This window comes from Gallinula chloropus, assembly GCF_964237585.1.
Source record: "Gallinula chloropus genome assembly, chromosome: 4".
Taxonomy (NCBI): Eukaryota; Metazoa; Chordata; class Aves; order Gruiformes; family Rallidae; genus Gallinula; species Gallinula chloropus.
In genome coordinates this window covers 36,261,485-36,279,440 of record NC_140088.1, presented here as the reverse complement: position 1 = coordinate 36,279,440, position 17,956 = coordinate 36,261,485, and the positions used below count along the sequence as shown (strand labels likewise).

Here is a 17,956-nt window from a genome sequence, read left to right as displayed (position 1 = left end):
CCAGCAGGCAGCAGATCTGTTAATCATTCCTAAAATAAGTTTTGCTTATGCTGCTGATGCCTTTTTTCCCCTCTCTGCTGGTCACAAAGCTCATGAAGGCATCTATAACTGTCAAGCTGCCAAAAATTGTGGAGTGCAGGAAACGTTCCTGATGTTATGAAACATCAGGAAGCAGAGAGGAGGAAACAAAAATTCTACTTATAGAGGCATAATCTGAGAATATGACAGATATCTTCTCAGGGAAGACACAAGCATGACCTCAATGCACAGCAGTGAGTTGTATGTTCCAAAGCAACACAACACCATCGTGGCCTTCTGTGCTTTCCATGACATAAAGAAAAAGGTCACCTACCATCTGACATCCCAACAAGACAGCACTCTGGAAAGTTATCCAGGTGCAATAGCTTCTTAGGTGGTATCAGTCACACTGAATGCTTAAGGAAAGATCCTCCAAGACACAGAGGCAGTGCATGGCAGCGCTCTAGAGACTGTCTTGAGCGACTGTATGAAGACAAGGGATGCTATAGATCACAGTGACAGCAATAGCACAGCACTGGGAGATGCCCAGAGGCTAAACTGGCTGTTGAGGCTGCAAAAGAAATTTGCTTCCTCCTAGGATCCCCATTGGCTGGTGCAGGTTTTTTTCAGCCCTGGCAGAGCAGGCTCCACTGGTATATCTAGCGGCAGCCCTCCTGAAGGGGCAGAGATAAGGACACTCACTGGTGGTCTGTCAGGCCTGGAGAATGGATCTGAAGATGTTCTTCGTCTTCTCTGCATTTTTCCTTCACGCTACTCTGGGCTTCCCTATTCAGGTGAGAGCAGTTCCATGCAACTGTGCTCTGTCTTCTACTTCACCTAATCTTCCTGGAGTGAAGCTGTGGAGAACCGATTTTCTGCAAGAAAAATATTAGTGATATAATATTTTATAGAGCAAATTTAATAATTAGTTCCTCCCTTTGGCCTGATTTTGATGCTGTTGTTGCTGCATTATAAGCTGTGGAAGAATAATGTCTTTTACCTATTGGTTTTGCAGGAGAACTATGAGAACACCACAACAAGTAAGTAGGATTTCTACTGCATTTTAAAGACAACTGTTAACTCTTGACTGTGTATCACACACACTTTGTTGGTGCAGGAGTGACTTGGCTTTAGATCATGTGAAAGCACCGACTCTCAGGCCTTTCAAATAAGACCTAATTTGTCATTGGGCTGAATGCAGATGTGTTCTCACACAGATGTGCTTTGCACATACTTTTGCAGTGTGGTTTGTTAGGCTAATTTAGATGTGCTTTCACAGACGTGAAAATAACATTTTAATAAGACATTATGGTAACTTTCCACTAAGTTCAGTGTTGTTAAAGACTCCTGCTCCTTTGCCTCCTAGCCCACCTTGGTGCTGCAGTAAGAGAAAGGCATGTCAGGTAACAGAGAAAGCTTTGCTTTATGCTGGGATAAAAACTAAATAGTACAGGTTTATCTGAACAGCTTTTGTCAACTCACAAAATATATGGAAGTGGTTGCAGATCTCCAGAGAAGGCCAATGCACATAAATCTGCAAGTAGACTTTAAGTACAGCAAGAAACTGCCAGGTTTGGGGTGATGTGTTGTGAGAGAAAAATTTGCTTGATATAATCAGAGCAACTGAATGGCCAATAAAAACTGGCCATTTCTTCTTTTGAGCTGTCATTTATGACATGAAAGCACAAGGGTTCATAAAATTGCTGCTCAGTATATCTGGAGACAGCCAAAGGACACATTTGCTCAAGTTCAGAACAGTCGGTTGCTGGGACTCAAAGTTGCAGGGTTACTGGGACAAAAGCACACAATCAGTTGTAATTTGCCATCGTTACTGGGTTGTTTTTGTGCCTTTTGAGACATCTTTCAGTATTTACAGTGCAGGGAAAACGTGAACTGTATCATTTTGAAAGCTGTATCACACCAGATGCTCATTTGATCAAGGATATGGCAAATGCCTTCTGTGATGACTCATCTGGGTTTTAAAAAGGGGTTGTAGACTTTGTGTGCTTAGGAATCTGGAGCCTAATTTCCACTGACTTTGATTACTCAATCTAGTGACTCCTGAGCACATGAATTCGGAATCCAGTCAGCCCATCTCTAAACTGTCCTTGCAGAATCTTAGGTGCCATGGATCTCTCTGATGCAGCTGGTGGGAACCAATTGCACTTTTCTATAATAAACCACCACTATTACAGTGGGCTTTGCCATGTAACTGAAGTAACAGTCTGGGAAGACAGGCTGAAGTATTTTTGGCTCAATAAAAGCAATTCTGTTGCAGGTTCTAGATAAATTCTGAATAGGAGGAATTCCCCTCAGTACATTTGGGCAGTAGCCACTGTGCAAAAGTAAAGGTGCTGCAAAGCGTGGCAGAGCTTGGCACATCTTCTGTTGAAAAAGCATGGTAAAAAAGAGAAGGCACACAGACAGGCTTAGAAATAAGCACAATTTGCATAAGTGTTCTCTGTGTCAGTGTTGGATAGGGAAAAAAATAATGGCTTTATATATTGACAAGAAAGAGCACACTTATTGGCAAACTGGAAGTGATTGCCAGAAAGGCTTGTGGCATATCCATCATACTTAAGAACAGGTCAAGCAAACTGTGGTCAGGAATAACAGATAAAACTGCTTCTGCCTTAGGGAAAGCAGACAAACAGGATGACCTCTGGAGGCCCCTGCAATTTCCAAACTTTTATGGTCATTGAAGTTTCTGCTCAGAGATTTGTATATCGGATCAGATTTTCGCTTCTACAGTTGTATCTAGAAACTGACGTTTGATAGAAACCAAAAGATGCCATACCAGAAGGACACCCTAGGACTCAGGTTCCAAGCTGCTGTCTGTTACATGCTGTAGCTGAGGTTATTTGCCCCATGCTAAATTATAGTCTTCATTCTATTTTATAACTTTACTCTTTGACACCATGAAACAAGAGAGGATTGTTGAGCTGCTCAGCCTGTACCTGCTGCAGAGAAATCTAGGGACAAAACATATTTTTGTCCCTTGTTTTCTTTGTCATTTTCTACACTGAGGCTGATAAAATACTTTGCTGGTTCTTAGATGGTAAATGACCAGGATTTTGTCCCTCAGCATGATCTACTAGGAATTTTCATAGCTGTTTGTCTAATGCTGTGAAATTGCATTCAGAATCTAATTTGCCCTTTTTTCTTGTCTTTTTCTTCCTTATTGTTTTACAGCAACAGAACCTACTGAGGTAAGGACAGCTAAATCAACTCCTTTGATCACTTTGAGGTTCAGCATTGTGGAAAAGTGAGGTCAAGGCTCATGTGCTCCACCCATACTTCCATCTGTGTGGGAAAGTCTTGTCAGGTTAACACTAACAGAGTGAGCAGTTTCCATCCCTATTCCATGTATGGCTCTGCAATTAGTCCTACACACAGCCTACATGCCAGGAAACTTTTGCCTTCTCTGGAGTCAGAGAGGAAACTCAAACTCACTTTTTATTTATACAAGGCAAGGAAAGCACAACAATCTGTTTTGCTACAGACATGACCCCCACAGCTGGGTATCAACCCCAAAATTCCCTAGAAGCAGTGCATACCATGGCCTTTCACCACTGCCTTGCGAGGTGATACTGGGAGGACTTCACTGGTGATTTCATCAACCTTCCTCTCCAGGGACATACATAAATCTGGAAGATCTAAAACTTACTCCACACTTCAAACTGCATTTCCTGAGTCTCCTGTGCTGTTTCCCTTTATGATACCCATATTTGCCAAGATATTAGAGAAGAATATTTAGCACACCATGGTAGTTCTCTACACATGGCACAGTATATAAAAGGTCAAGACTGCACTGGTGAAAGATACTTTCAATGGCAGCCTGTTATATTATATAAACTGTGAGCTAATACTACTGTATCATTCTTGCAGGTTACTACACAAGAGGATATATACGGTATGTATTAATCCCTCTAAATGTAAGTAGCTGATAGGCTATACTGATTGTTAACTTACCAGTTACTCCAGAAAATAACACATGCTTAACACAAATTAATCTTAAGGAAGAGAATTTAAGCGAATGCACTTACTTCATGTAAAGCAGTGCCTCTTGGTTTTGGCCAGTTGTTTGGCCTTCCTAAAAACCTCAGCTGTTACTTCTGCTAAATATAGCTCTGCTTAGATAATGTCCCCATTAAAGTCATGTCCAAAAGTTACAGGAAGCATGGAGGCTGTGAGTTTGTGCTTTTTATTAGTGCCAAGATTAATAATGCTTAGATTCGGATGATTCTACTTGTAAGCCCTTGGAGTCCCTGATGTTGGGCTTAGCTGGGGACATCAATGTGATCATTGGGATAGGAATGCTTTTCTAATTTCATGGGTTTCAAGGGGTTTTCAGCAGGCAGCAGGACTTCTTTCCATCCTTGTTTGCTCCTGGTGTCTTATGTTGGGGGTTTAGTGTGAGCTGTGAATGCAGAAGGACAACTGTGCTGTCTGAGTGCACAAAGGGAGCTGTGCAGCCAGCTGGTCACTTGAGCAGGACAATACAGATTTACAAGAACCAAAGATCCAGAACATAAAATGTGATGGCAAGGGGAAAAAAAAGGAGAGAGGGGGAAATACTGAAAGTGAACAGCTCTCCCGCCTCAATGCTAAAATAACCACAGCTGTGAGGATCAGAAGATTGTGTCACTGAGCTTATATCTAAATGACTGACCAACATGCCAGTTCCTAAATAGGCTCTGTAAGTTTTACATGCATTACTGTGATCAGGACCTGATCTAAGTGAGCTCCTACAAATTCATTAGGTTAAAAATCAGGATTTGTATTCTCCCTGGGAATGAGAAAGTGATACTCTTCTATTTTTGCACAGAATCTACTGCACCTACAGAGACAGACTCCGAGGATGAACTTATTTTTAACAGAATTCTGGAAGTCAACAAAGGTAATGCCAGCAAAGTCCTGCTTACAATAGATCTCTTTTTGTTACTTTTTGCACTCTTCCTGGGCAAATATTTGATGCCAGTCAGTGTCACATGATGGATGATGAAATAGTACCAAAGCACAGCATTCCTATCACAATTAAAACTGCTTTCAGTCATTCCCTGTCTCACCTCAACCCTATCTAACAGCAGGAAAGGTAGGGAAGCTGATAATGTCCACAGAGCCCAACAGTCCATTTCTTGTGTTAGTCAGGAGCAGACGCTTAGGGAAAAACAGCAAAGGAAGATGAGTAAGGAGGGACACTTTTCCAAGGGTGTTTAGCAAGTGTTCAGCAATCTATGGTTCAGGTATTTCCACCCTTTCTTTCTCACCACAGGCAGCTCTCAGTTCTTGCAAGAAGGTGACATTGTTCCACAAAGGACTCGCAGTGCCATCAACTGTCGCCATTGCAACTGGCCCCAGTCCAGCGATGGGATTGTTCGTGTTCCCTATGTCTTGGATCCTGCTTATGGTGGGTGTAAATTTTGATTTTTTTAAAAATGTACTTTATCCAACAAGCTTTAGCTAGAAACCTACTTCTAGTGGCCACAGTTAATTAAATCAATTCTGCAAGCACGCGAACTGTAAATTACAAAGACCTTGAAAAGGAAAAAGAAAAGAGATCAAGTTTCCTTGAGACATGTGCATCCGTATTATTTGGGTCTGGTCTCTTGAAGATGGGAATGATCATTCCCTCTAATGGTACTTGCTAGAATACCTGCCTTTGTAAGGTTCACATCAATTGCAGTGTGGTTTCAATAGCAAAATAGCTTCCCATAGCAGTCTCCAACTGTCCAATCAGAAGATACATCAATAATCACCACTAGAATTTACAAGTAGTTGAGGGAAAAATAAAGGTTCCCACCTTTATTTGGACAAATATCAGTATAAAAAGATCTTGTGTCAGGCTATTAATATCTCAATTCAAATTAATTACTGAGCAAAAAGCAATAAAGAGCTGAAGAATGATGAATGTTTCTGTCCATTTACCCTGGTTTTGAGTACATGCGAGATTTTAATGGCACCTGTCATTGTCCTTGTGTGACCGCCTGAAATTAAACCTTTCTTCTCCAGAGGAGAACCACATAAAGGGGATTCATGATGCCATGGCAGAATTTGAAACACTGACTTGTATTAATTTTGTGAAGCGCAAGACAGAACGTGACTACCTCAACATTAAATCTGCCGATGGGTGAGTTGAATGATAAATTAATTAGTTATTTCTATATTGTTTTTCAATTCTTCACTACACTCATTCTGTGTGACTTTAGAGAGGAAAGAGGAATAGATTTAGAGAAGAAACTTTGTTTTATCACAGTGCCAAGGTCCTGTGATATCCTTCTTGGATACCTTTGTAGTGCAAGGACTCAGCAGTTTCATCAGGTAGTCACTGAAGACACCAAAGTGATGCAGATCATGGTAACACAGCATTATCTGAATCACACAGTTGGCTGTCAAGGTCAGAATTAGAGCCTACAAGAGAACTGTTCAACATGCATTAGCTTCAAAGCGCTGTTCACCTTAGCTCCAGCTCTGATACAGTGTTCAGTATTATGGAAAGAAAAAAAGTCATCTCTAGGAAGTGCAAGTCATTGTGTACAGAAAGTCAGAGAGCAGGAGCCTCAGTGTTAATGAAGGTCTTCCAGAAAGCTTCAGCAATGATCATACTTTTTGTTGTTTGGTCAGTTTTGCCCTCCTGTGGACTTGATCTCAGTGGACAGGAAAGATTCCTTCCACTTCCACAAGAGGAATGTGAAACAAAGTTCTCTGTATTGTCCCTTTGCCCATAAGTCTTCTCTTGGTGTTCAATTCTTCTCTCAGCTGCTGGTCCAACTATGGGAAAGTAGGAGGTGGACAGACTGTCTCTGTGATGAAAGGAGGCTGCATGTGGAAAGGAATAATTCAACATGAACTGGACCATGCTCTGGGCTTTTTGCATGAACATTCTCGAAGTGACAGGGACAAACATGTAAAGATCATGTGGGAGTACATCAGTCCAGGTAAGTACCTCTGAACTCCACAAAGCAGAAAATGGTGCAAATACATCCTACTGTTCCCAGCTCTTCCTTCTCTGAAGGCAGTACATAGGAAGCATACTCTAAGTACAATATCTTATATTACAGCTGACAGACCAGACTTCAGGAAATTTGAGAACTCCAATAACCTGGGTCTTCCATATGACTATTCCTCAGTAATGCACTATGGCCCGTAAGTAGCAGCAAGGCATTGCTTTTGTTGGAACCCTAATCTTATGTTAGAATTGTTTCTGTAATATCTCTCTCCTAACTACCAGTTTCTCAATTTCCCCTTCTGAGAAAAACACTGTGACTCAGTTCAGAGAAGCCACAAAAATTAATTCACTATCCTTTAGCATTCCATGGAGAAGCCATTCACAGCTGAACTTGGGAGCAAGGAGGGAATCTTGAAATTGAGTCTGCTTACTGCTAGACATCTCAATTAAACTCATTTGAACAGCACTGTTAGTCACAACAACCTGTGTACAATTCTTGTTCTACTTCCACAGCATGCTATTAAATCCTGAAATAAGGAATTGTACTTAATGATTTTTCATTAATTGTTGCAGATACACATTCACTAATACCACTGGGAAAGCAACAATCGTGCCAATTCCTGATGGATCAGTACATATTGGACAGAGGCAGGGACTGAGCAACTTGGATGTGGCCAAAATCAACAAACTTTACAATTGCAGTAAGTATCTCAAAGCCATCCCCAAATCTCCTACTCAGATCCTTCAGACATGTTTGGGCACACTGCAGAGGCAGCAGTTTCTTGTCAAATACTGTGAGAGTACTGTCTGAAATTCATGGTACCCATTGGGGTTACTCTGGGAGAGAACACGAAGGTGAAGCTGGAGACACATTGTGATTAGTGATTTTTCTGCTTCCAAATTAAATCAAGCACTTTCATTATTGGCATAAGCGGCTGCTGTGCAACTGGCATACCACATTGCATGCTGCACTGGAGTAATTCAGTTTCTTAGAGCTCAGGAGACAAATATAAACCCCACAAAGGACTAGGCATCTCTGTTCCTCATTGCAGTTTGTATCTAAGACCTGAGTCAAACCAAACCAGTTCTAAGATCCTCTGAACTGGAAGAGTTTCATGATGCCTCTCAAATATCATTCTAAGTTTGAATGTGATGTTAACTCTTTAATTTTAACCTCCCATAAAATCAGAGAAATTTTGGTCAAAGGAAAAAACCACGATGAATAAATTATTATTAGCACGGAAGAAAGCCCAAGCCCTCCTCCTAAGCTTAGAATTTAGGCATTGCAGAGACATCATATTTGTGCTTGAGTCTTTTAACATCATTTGACTTCTCTGTCTCAATCAAAAATGGTGTTACCAACTGCAGTGAATTGAAACCTCTCACTATAGAGGTGCAGAAAGTGATCCCTTGTTAAACTATGCAGCTAATCAATAAAAGCTAGTACTTCTTCCAAGCACTACTTTACTTTCCATTTTGAAGCAGATACTTATGTATCATGTGAAAATTAGGACAAGGCGATTCTTTATTTTAATCAAGATCAGTCCTTTCTGAAGAGATTGTAATGGTAAATGAGTGGAAGTTTCTGCAAGCCTGGTGCTGAAGCAAACTTCATTTCTTTCTCAGGTCGCTGCAGCACTATTCTTGATGCAGCATCAGGGTCAGTGAGATCTGCCAACTACCCAAGAAATTACTCAGATAACACCAACTGTGTCTGGCTCATCCGAACCCGATCCAGAAAGGTAACCACAGGTTCATGCTGGTTTTGGAATATGGCTGTGGTAAGCATTTTGTGCTTCATCTGCATACCAGTAGCCAGACAAGATCTCTGCCACGAGAGAGATTTCAGACTAGTCTTTACTTCGAGTCCTTAAGCCAGATATGGGCAAAGACAACTGCAGAGTTGCAATTTTGAAAAATCTCCATATGCTGGACTTCAGGTTTGCAAAATCAAGACAAAGCAGTGTGAGCATGGCAGCATTCAGTGGCGGGCCCATTAGATCTGAGCCCTGTAACTTCAGGGGATGAGAGGCAAGGTGTGGTGAGCAGTTCCAGTTCAGGCTTGGCTACAGCTTGGATTTGGTCTGTTTTAAAGGACACTCCTTGAGAGAAGTCACATATTAAAGGTTGGTTTTCTCTTCTTTTCCAGATTTCCCTGCACTTTCAAGCCTTTGAGCTGCAGAAAACCAAAGGCTGTCAGAGTGATTATGTTAAAGTTTATGATGGATCCAGCAAGTCTTCTGCAGTTCTAATGAATAAGACCTGTGGATCAAAGATACCCAGCGACATAGTTTCTTCCAGTAATCTTATGCTTGTAGAGTTTGTCACAGATGGTGCTGATACAGCTTCTGGTTTCCAAGCCGCCTTTACTTCTGGTAGGTCTGAGAACAAGGAGAATGTCAAAGAAAAACAATCTGTGTCAAATCAACTTTCCTTTTCACAGAGGAAAAGTGTTGTTTGAGGAAATGCTCTCTACAGGAGCCGTCACTTCCTACCTTGTTTTTGATATAACAATAGCATTTTTTCATTCAGGCAGATGGGGCTGAGCTCAGGACAAGTGATGTTAGCCAGGTGCTCCACTGTTTGTCTTGCCTCTCTGATATATGCTGTTCCAAAGCATGTGCCATTACGGGTGACATCAGTTTAATGTTACTGCTAGTGTTAGTAGCACAGTGGAAAGAGAATAAATCATAAAGCCATATTTACATATATTGCTCCTCTGAAAAAGGCACAGTTTCTAATCACTTAGTTTAGAGGGCAAAAAGGATCTATGGTGAGCCAGGTCACCCAGCCCCATGGCAAGGAGCAACAGGCAGTATTTCCATGGTCAGGATCCTAGGAATCTATCCACCTAAAATATGTCTTTTTCTGTCCCATTTAAATATGAACTAAGGCCACAACTATACAATTAGGTTGGAATTAGAGATTGGAATAAATAAATGCCTGTGTGGGTATCCGTAGCCTACAGCAACTTTACAGTAGTGCAGCTTGCCTTAGTCTGAAAGAATGCTCAGCTCTGTCATATGACCTTTATTTACCATGGGATAAGAACAAGCACACAGAGTTTGCATTAATCTACTGGAATGCAGGAACATAACTATACACCCACAACAAAACAAATTTTGCATTGCCTCTCTGTAGTATCTGTTTCTGCCCATGGTAGCTAAGGAAGGAAGGAAGAATAAGAGAACTCCCCACACTGCTTCGATGTGTCAACAACTATAAAACAATCCTAGCTGTCAGATAAAATGTGATTTGATACATTTCATCTCTTTTCAGAGAGCTCCGAAAGCTAAACATTCTCTCATTTCACTTACAGTGAGGAACCAGAGAAAAACTAGCATCCACAAGTGACTTAATGAAGAAGAACCTAGTCTGTGAATATTGAAATTAGGTGTTTCCTACTTTACTCCTATCCTGGCTTGGATCAGTAAGAAATTTAATTCTATTAAGAATCGAAGTTTTCATCTTCCTGAGAAAGTTTATTCCCCAAGCCATATAAATGTATGAATTCTATACATCTGGTGTGCTCCCCCTTTTGTCTGCACAGTTAAGTTATTACCTCTTTCTATTTAACAATTGAATAAAAAGCTTCATTTAAAAAAAAAAAGGTTTCCATTTGTATTTTCCTGTAGTCCCTCCCATACACACTGTCAATGTGGTCTTACTTCTTAGCTCCCTTCATTTATCCATAGATGTATCTCTACAGTATACCGCTGACAGAATCACAGAATCACAAGGTTGGAAGATAGGAATACAGTCTCTTTTCCCAACCTAACATTCAGGCTTCCAAAAAATACATCTTCCTTAACAATCCTGCTATATCCTTAAATTGCAAGAAAGATGGGCAAGGCAAAACTGCTGCCAGTGAAGGACTGGCACCTCCTATTCCAACCTTTGAAGATCATCAAGTCCAACCATTCCCATCCTATGCTAAACCATATCCGTAAGTACCTCATCAACCCTTTTTTTGAACACACCCAGGGAAGGCGACTCAACCCCCTCCCTGGGCAGCCTGTTCCAGGCCCTGACTACTCTTTCAGTAAAAAAATTATTTCAAATGTCCACTCTAAACCTGCCCTGGTGGACACCATCATACGTTTAATTAGTTAGCTGAAGAGGCCAGTTACAAACTTTACAAATTAATGTTATAGTCTTGAGCAGGAAAAGCTGTTAGATCCAGTCTCTTTTCCCAACCTAACATTCAGGCTTCCAAAAAATACATCTCCTTTAACAATCCTCCTATATCCTTAAATTGCAATAAAGATGGGCAAGGCAAAACTGCTGCCAGTGAAGGACTGGTACCTCCTATTCCAGTTTTCCTTGTACAGTTCTGGTAGGCATGGGACAGCTATAGGTGCTTGTTTATCTGCAAACGATTTTTAGTTTACAGATACATTCAGTCAATCACAGGACAAGAGGTGGAGTAGATAATGCTGCCAGAGATCATGGACATCTTCAGTTCTTTAGGGAAGAACTTTTTTTTGCAAGGCAAGTAACTAAACTCTCCTCTTCTGGTCTCATACGGAGGACAGAGAGGTGTTAAGAACAGCAGAGCTCTAGAAGAGATCATTTCATAGCCTTTGCCTGCAATCACACTTTTAAAATTGCATCCTCCTGACCAAGACAAGCCTGTGACAGATCTAAGAACAAAATAAGCTACTATTTAACTCTAGCCGCATAGACAGATAGTTAAACATATGACTAACCTGGGTATTTAATACTTGGATATTTAAGTCTGAAAAAGCAGGTACTTTTCCTGCTCTTACTCTGTAGCACTAGGAACCTTGGAGTTTTTCTCATAGAAATGAATTTCTAGAAAAGAGCAGTGGGAAATAAATTTGAATCTCAGAGTAAAATTTATGTGACAAATTATTAATTTCTTTACTTTTGCTCAAGGAGGCCCCAAAAAGACAATTTGCAAGAATTTGCTCAAAGCTCTGTCTGTACTTACACTATTTGAAGAAGAATCGGTCTTGATGCTAACTTAACTTGATGATAGAGAAACTTTAATTCAGTTGAAGATTCCCTCTGTATGCACAGTGGCTGTGCAAATGTCTCTGAGCATAGTGATTTTGAGTCTGCTTTAGAAGAGACATTTCTTCAGTTCTTCAGACACTGCAATATGGGTTCAACTTCTGATCTGTTGTTCTAGTTACTCACAGCAGTCAAGTGGGGTTATCACAAAAGGAGTTGCCCTTCTGAGATATTGTTAAAAATGCAGTTACAGGGAAAAATATTTGACAGTTGTGATTTCTGAGCCCCTACATAATAAAATGGAGGAAATAACACTACAAACCCAAAAGCTTGTAGGTGGATTGGTGAGCACCAATGTTCTAGATATTTATTTTTTGAGAGGAATTTCAAGTGGGATTAAGGTGTTCCACAGAGCAATGAAAAGGCAGTTTCAGGTGATTTCAGTTCTTACACTTGAAGGAGGGATAATGGTTTCAGTAGATGAGCTTTCTGGAAAAGAGCTCTGAAATACTGTTGGCAATGACTGAGAATTTAATAAAGCCGTGATCATCTGTGTATTGCTAAAATAATCAGAAGTTTTCTTTTAATGGGAAATTAAAGTAATCTGTGTTAAGAAAAAAGAAACCCAGTAGATGATAAGACCCTGCTGTTCCCCCTTCTAATTCCACTGGAAGAGGAGCTACTTCCTTGCCAAGAAGCAGCCAGCAGAGCCCAGCTGCATGTGGGGTGGTCTGATCCCTGTTGCACAGAGCAGGGGTACAGCTAGTCACAAAGACTGAGCCAAGGTTCACCCTGGGTATGTGACCCTTCACTTGCCCCAGGGCAATTCTCCACAGATAGCTTCAGCTCAGGATGTTAGGAGCAGCACAGGACAGTCACTGATCCCACCCAGCCTGCTGGACAAGGGAGTACTTCATGAAGCAGGGAAAGCAGCATCATAAATCACAGCTGGGATTGTCCTAGACCCATATCCATGAGTGTACTCAGTCTCTTCTGGGACAGTAATAGGCATCTCCCTCAAGCAGTCCTAGTCTGGAAGCTATTTCAGCAGGACAGAGCACCAGGCATACTGAGAGGTTTCCCTGCAGGTTTCCATTTTTGGGGTGCTGCCACAGAGGAGAGAAGCTGTGATTTCTGCTTCTGGTGCTCGATCAAACCCACTTTGGCCATATGGAAACCTTCACATATACAAAGCCTCCCAGGGATGCGGCAGAACATCTTTTTTGGGACACCAGCTCTTCCCCCAAACTGCATCCATAGCAATCTAGCCAGGCCAGTCCTTGTGGAGAGATTCTTAACAGAAATATGAAGATTGGCAGGAAATATACATGTGTGAGAAAGCACTGGGAGAAGCAGCAGAACAAGGGTTACAAGAACAGCCTGTATTGATAACAAGGGACACCATTCCCATGACACTGCACCCAGAAGGATCATGGAGGAATGCACTGTTTATGACATGACAGGCTCTATATTCCATTCAGGCAACAGCAGAGGCAGCTTGTCAGTGGCAGATCCTGCACTCATACGCCAGCAAGTTTGCAGCTACTAAACGAACCATTCATTTTTCCTGTCACCCCAGCAGGAAAACAGACCTACCCTTCCAGCCATGGCAAACAGGTTGTTTGAATACTTCTCTTCTATGGGAAGGCACCTGGCTGTAATTCCCATGCTTATTTCAGCTCTGTGTCCCCTTGACAGGCTGGCCCCAGGACACAGAGCTGTGCTGAGATCAGGCCTTGAGCACAGGTAGGACTCCCCAAAACAGAGAGGCAGATTTCCCTTGCCCCTCCCTAGCGACGGGTGGGCCAAGCCCTATCTGCAACAGCAGCAGAGAAGCATCAGCTGCACAACTTGCAATTTTACTGTCCATTCACTAAATGATTGTAAGGTTAAGCTTCTCCCCTCCCTCCCCAGGCGACTAGTTTCTGTGGAAAGTGTTACCTTGTGGAAAGTCAGTCTTTAACCAGCGGCCACTTGTGTTCAGACATTGTGCTTGAAGGGGGAGATACTGCTGTACTGAAATGTAGTGCAAGGCCCTATATCTTAGCATCGATACTTCTATTAAAAAGAAGTTTTGTGTTGTAGCTCTCTGCTAACCCTTCAATAATCCTTTTAGCCCTCACTGAACTAGAGAAGGACAAACACTAAATCTACCTAACTGCCCAAGGGATGAAGGAGTTCTGTAAATAGCTCTGCTATGGACCACTGAATATACAACTGGAACAATTCAGATTTCATAGCAAAAATGAAAATCAGTCCTACATTTTTATTCAAGGTTATTGTCCAATTTGATGCATGTGCTGGTGATACACCTGAAAGGATTTTAGCTTGGTCATGGATAGGAACTTCTTCCATTGTCACACAGGCTTCATGTGTTGAGAAGGAATTTTTTTTTACCAATAACTTTGACATTATTATTTTATAGGGAAGGTAATTTTTTCCCCCTTGCATTATAGAAAGGTGGTAACTTTTAGTCTGTTACACTACTTTCAATGCTCAAAAGAAAAAAGAATGTGCAAACAAGCACAACCTTCCTCCTCCAGTTCTAGAGCACACAGTCATTCCAAGCAACTACTCTGTATCTCGTTCTAGCCTTAAAGCAAATGGTATCATCCTCTACTAGAAGAGTCTAGGAAAATAGTTACAGCACATTCAGAAGTTCATTAAACAACAATGGGACTCTGTATCTTTAATGAGTACCTGTCTTTTTAAGAAGTGACGGACACAAGAGAGAGAGACAACTGAACTTAAAATAAAACATTTTTATTTGGCACTAATGGGAAAAACAGATATAAAAAGAATAGCTTCCCCCTCCCATTTTATCATATTTTCTTTGTTTATAGCTAAAGAAATCCCAAACATTTTATTCCTATTCTCTTCAGCTTTGATCACATGAGGCAAACCCCTTTAGTTTGGCATAACATATTGCAGATCACAAATTAGTCACAATTTTTGACTATTGTTCCTGAATTCTCATGTGGTAAGGAAGCTTTGCCTGTGTGCTTAGCATCTGGAAACATTGGCAACTGTGGCCAGTGAATGCTTTAATCCTCAAGCAATCCATGCGTTATAGCAGAGAAGTATTATATTAGGGTAAACTTCATCTGTATTCATAAACTCCTGGAGTAAGCATGTGGAAAATCATACATTTAAAAGATACTGACCTAATTCCACTATATTTATTGTATATTACATTTACTATTTAGTCCAGGTACTGTAACTATGCAGCATCTTAATTGTGGTCCAAAACTGAAAAGGCAATTGCAATGAAATGCCTGATGACAATTAAAAGAACCATTTTTCTTCAAATGGGTTCTCAAAAAGCTGTGAATATGAAACAGTCATTGTGCAGAGAAGAGATTGTTCTGGAGAGGTGTTTATTCTTTTTTATTAACTCGAAAATGTGGATACCTGGATGCTAGCAGACCAGTGGAAAAAACCTGGAATCATTGTTCTGTCTTTTTAGAGGGGCACAAGGATATGATGATAGGAGGAATGTGGGCTAAGGCATCTATTCAAGATGTCACCTTAATAGAACTGTATAAAGTAACACTGTATATAAATAGCTAGCTATTTGCCTAAAAAGACCGAAGTAAAAACTGACCATCTACAGGCATGCCAGTCGGTAAGCAAACAAGAATTCCATGCTGGACAGCCACTCATGCAAAAAGCCATCCCCCACTTAGCTGGGTTTTAGGGTGGATCTAAGAATTCTCACCATCACCTTTTCCCACGTCTACCCAGCCTGGCGGAGCGCTGGATGCTACTTGTCCCTCCGCGGGTTTCTGTTCCTCACGAGCAGCACTTCCCGCTGCCGCCGCCTGCTTTTCTCACCGAGCGTCCTGCGGCAAAGTGCCCAGCAGCTGCTTTCTCCTCCCGTATCTTCCGGCCGGTTTCACGCTCACCTTTTCCTTCCTTCTTCACATCTCCCGTGCCCATTGCTCCAAACTTCGCCTCAGCTCTCCTTCCCACGGATGTCCGCCGGCGACACCGCAGGGAGCAAACACCACCCGCCCCAGAAAAGCGCCCCGCGCTCCGGCCTCCCAGCCCAGACAGCGCAGACGGGGTTCAGCTGTCGCTGTCCCGCGGTTAGTCCCTCACACGCCGAGGCCCTGCGCTCCCGCCACGGCTTCACAGGCAGTGCCGCCGCCCACCTCAGGCAGCGCCCCTCACACGCACCCGAACCGCGGGCCGAACCCCGGGAGCAGGCAGGCGGAACCGCCGCTGACCCGGCTGCCTCTTCCCGTGCCTCGACCCCTGCTGCCCGCGGTCCGTTAAAGGATCTCCCGGCGCCATGTCGGCAGGAGGCGGGGGTGGCCGCCGCGGGGGCAGGAGGGCGGGCGAGGGGGGGCCCTTGCAAGTTTGTGGCGTCGAAGTTTCAAGGTAAAGCGATGAATTAAAAAAAAAAACCAAAACATATTTGAGTGAAAGTTGCAAAGGCAAAGGCTATTGACCGGTTGCAAAGCCCCTCTCAGCTGGGTTGCCTAATGCGTACTGCTGCTCTCCAAGCATGTCAGTTGTAACCTGTGTTTTCATAGTCAAAGAGGTAGGAACAAAAGCAGTATCAAGTTAGAAGTTTTAAAGCCATTTTGGAAATCCTAGCCCCGAGATGCCTATCCTGGGTAGTGCCATAGAAACACTGCACCTCCTGTCTTGCAGGAAATGTCCAACTCCGCTACTGGAAAATCTTGTGGTTTTCCACTTGGGCATCTGTCTTGCCCAAGGTTATACAGGATGAAGATACTGCCAACAAGTGTGTGCCCGTGAGTTCTAACTGCACTCTTTCACGTTTAACTGCTAAGTGTGTTTACTTGAGGCTGTAGAATCTGGGATGATGCTTAAGGCTGGTTTTCGCTCCCATGTTTATTGTTTGTTATTGCTACAAACAATTGTTATTTTTTTCTGTACAGTTACACATGCCTGTACATAATCTATTTAAATCAAAAGGAAAATAATGGGAGAGAAAATGCACAGAGGGAAATTCATGCTTGTAATTACTTCCTGTTGACTTTTAAGCTTCCATTTGCAATATACTGAATTGTTCCTGTATATGGCAATCTTGGAGAAGCTTCTATATTGAGTTTAGCCAAAAGGAGTTAGGAATCTGATGCATTTTAGGAAGATGCACGATCACCTTATGGAAATTCAGAAATAATGTTCTAGCAGAAAATAGTGTGAGACTGTCTCAAAGCCCTCATCTTCCAAAGTGCATTGGTTCATCACTGTCTTATACTTTGCCTTCCCTAGCTTGTACAGATCCACTTGTCAAATGCTGCTCATGAGATTTCCTAACATATTTAGCTGTGATTTATCACATTTGTAAATTGCTCCTTTGTCCTGGATTCAACTGAGATAGGGTCAAGTTTCTTCCTAGCAGCTCAACACACTGATGTTTTTAGTTGTTGCCAGGTAGTTGCAGTGTCTACACTAAATCAAGGACTTCTCAGCTTCTCACACCCTGCCTGGTGCACAAAAAGCTGGGAAAGCACAGCCAGGACACTGACCCAGGCTGGTCAAAGGGATATTCACTACTATAAAACTTCATGTTTCAGATACAGCCAGGGAAGCTATCTGGGAGATGGATTTGCTGCTCAGAAACAGACCGGGCATCAAATTGTTTTATTGTCCTTTTACATATGGCGAGCAATTGCATTTGTGCATCACTTGTGGTATTATTATTGTGGTGGTTATTATCTTCGTTTGTTGTCCCATTAGATTGTCTTAATCTCAACCCACAAGTTTGGCATTTTTTTTCCCATTGTCCTCCCCATCCCTTTGGGAGAAAAGGAGTGAGTGAGAAGCTTCGTGGTGCTTCCTATTGTCAGGCAGGTGTTTGGAGATCTCCAGGAAAAGCAGGGCTCCATCACATGTAACAGTTACTTGGGAAGACAAATGCCATTGCTCCAAATGCTGCTTCCCCCTTCCTTTCTCTTCCCCCAGTTTTATATACTGAGCATGGTGTAATATGGTATGAAATATCCCTTTGGCCAGGTGGGGTCAGCTGTCCTGGCT

The 17,956-nt window shown here is 42.1% G+C and overlaps 1 protein-coding gene across 1 annotated transcript; it reads left to right on the top strand.

Moving 5' to 3' along the window:
- Positions 1-743: 743 nt before the first annotated feature.
- On the top strand, positions 744-16,037 carry LOC311191053 (astacin-like metalloendopeptidase; the record flags this gene model as incomplete). Its single annotated transcript, XM_084263149.1, has 14 exons — positions 744-812; positions 1,034-1,058; positions 3,211-3,227; positions 3,907-3,931; positions 4,847-4,918; positions 5,294-5,428; positions 6,031-6,148; positions 6,778-6,956; positions 7,080-7,164; positions 7,541-7,668; positions 8,594-8,709; positions 9,117-9,342; positions 15,411-15,483; positions 15,689-16,037. 14 exons carry the CDS (start codon positions 744-746, stop codon positions 16,035-16,037), a joined length of 1,617 nt encoding a protein of 538 aa, XP_084119275.1.
- Positions 16,038-17,956: the final 1,919 nt, after the last annotated feature.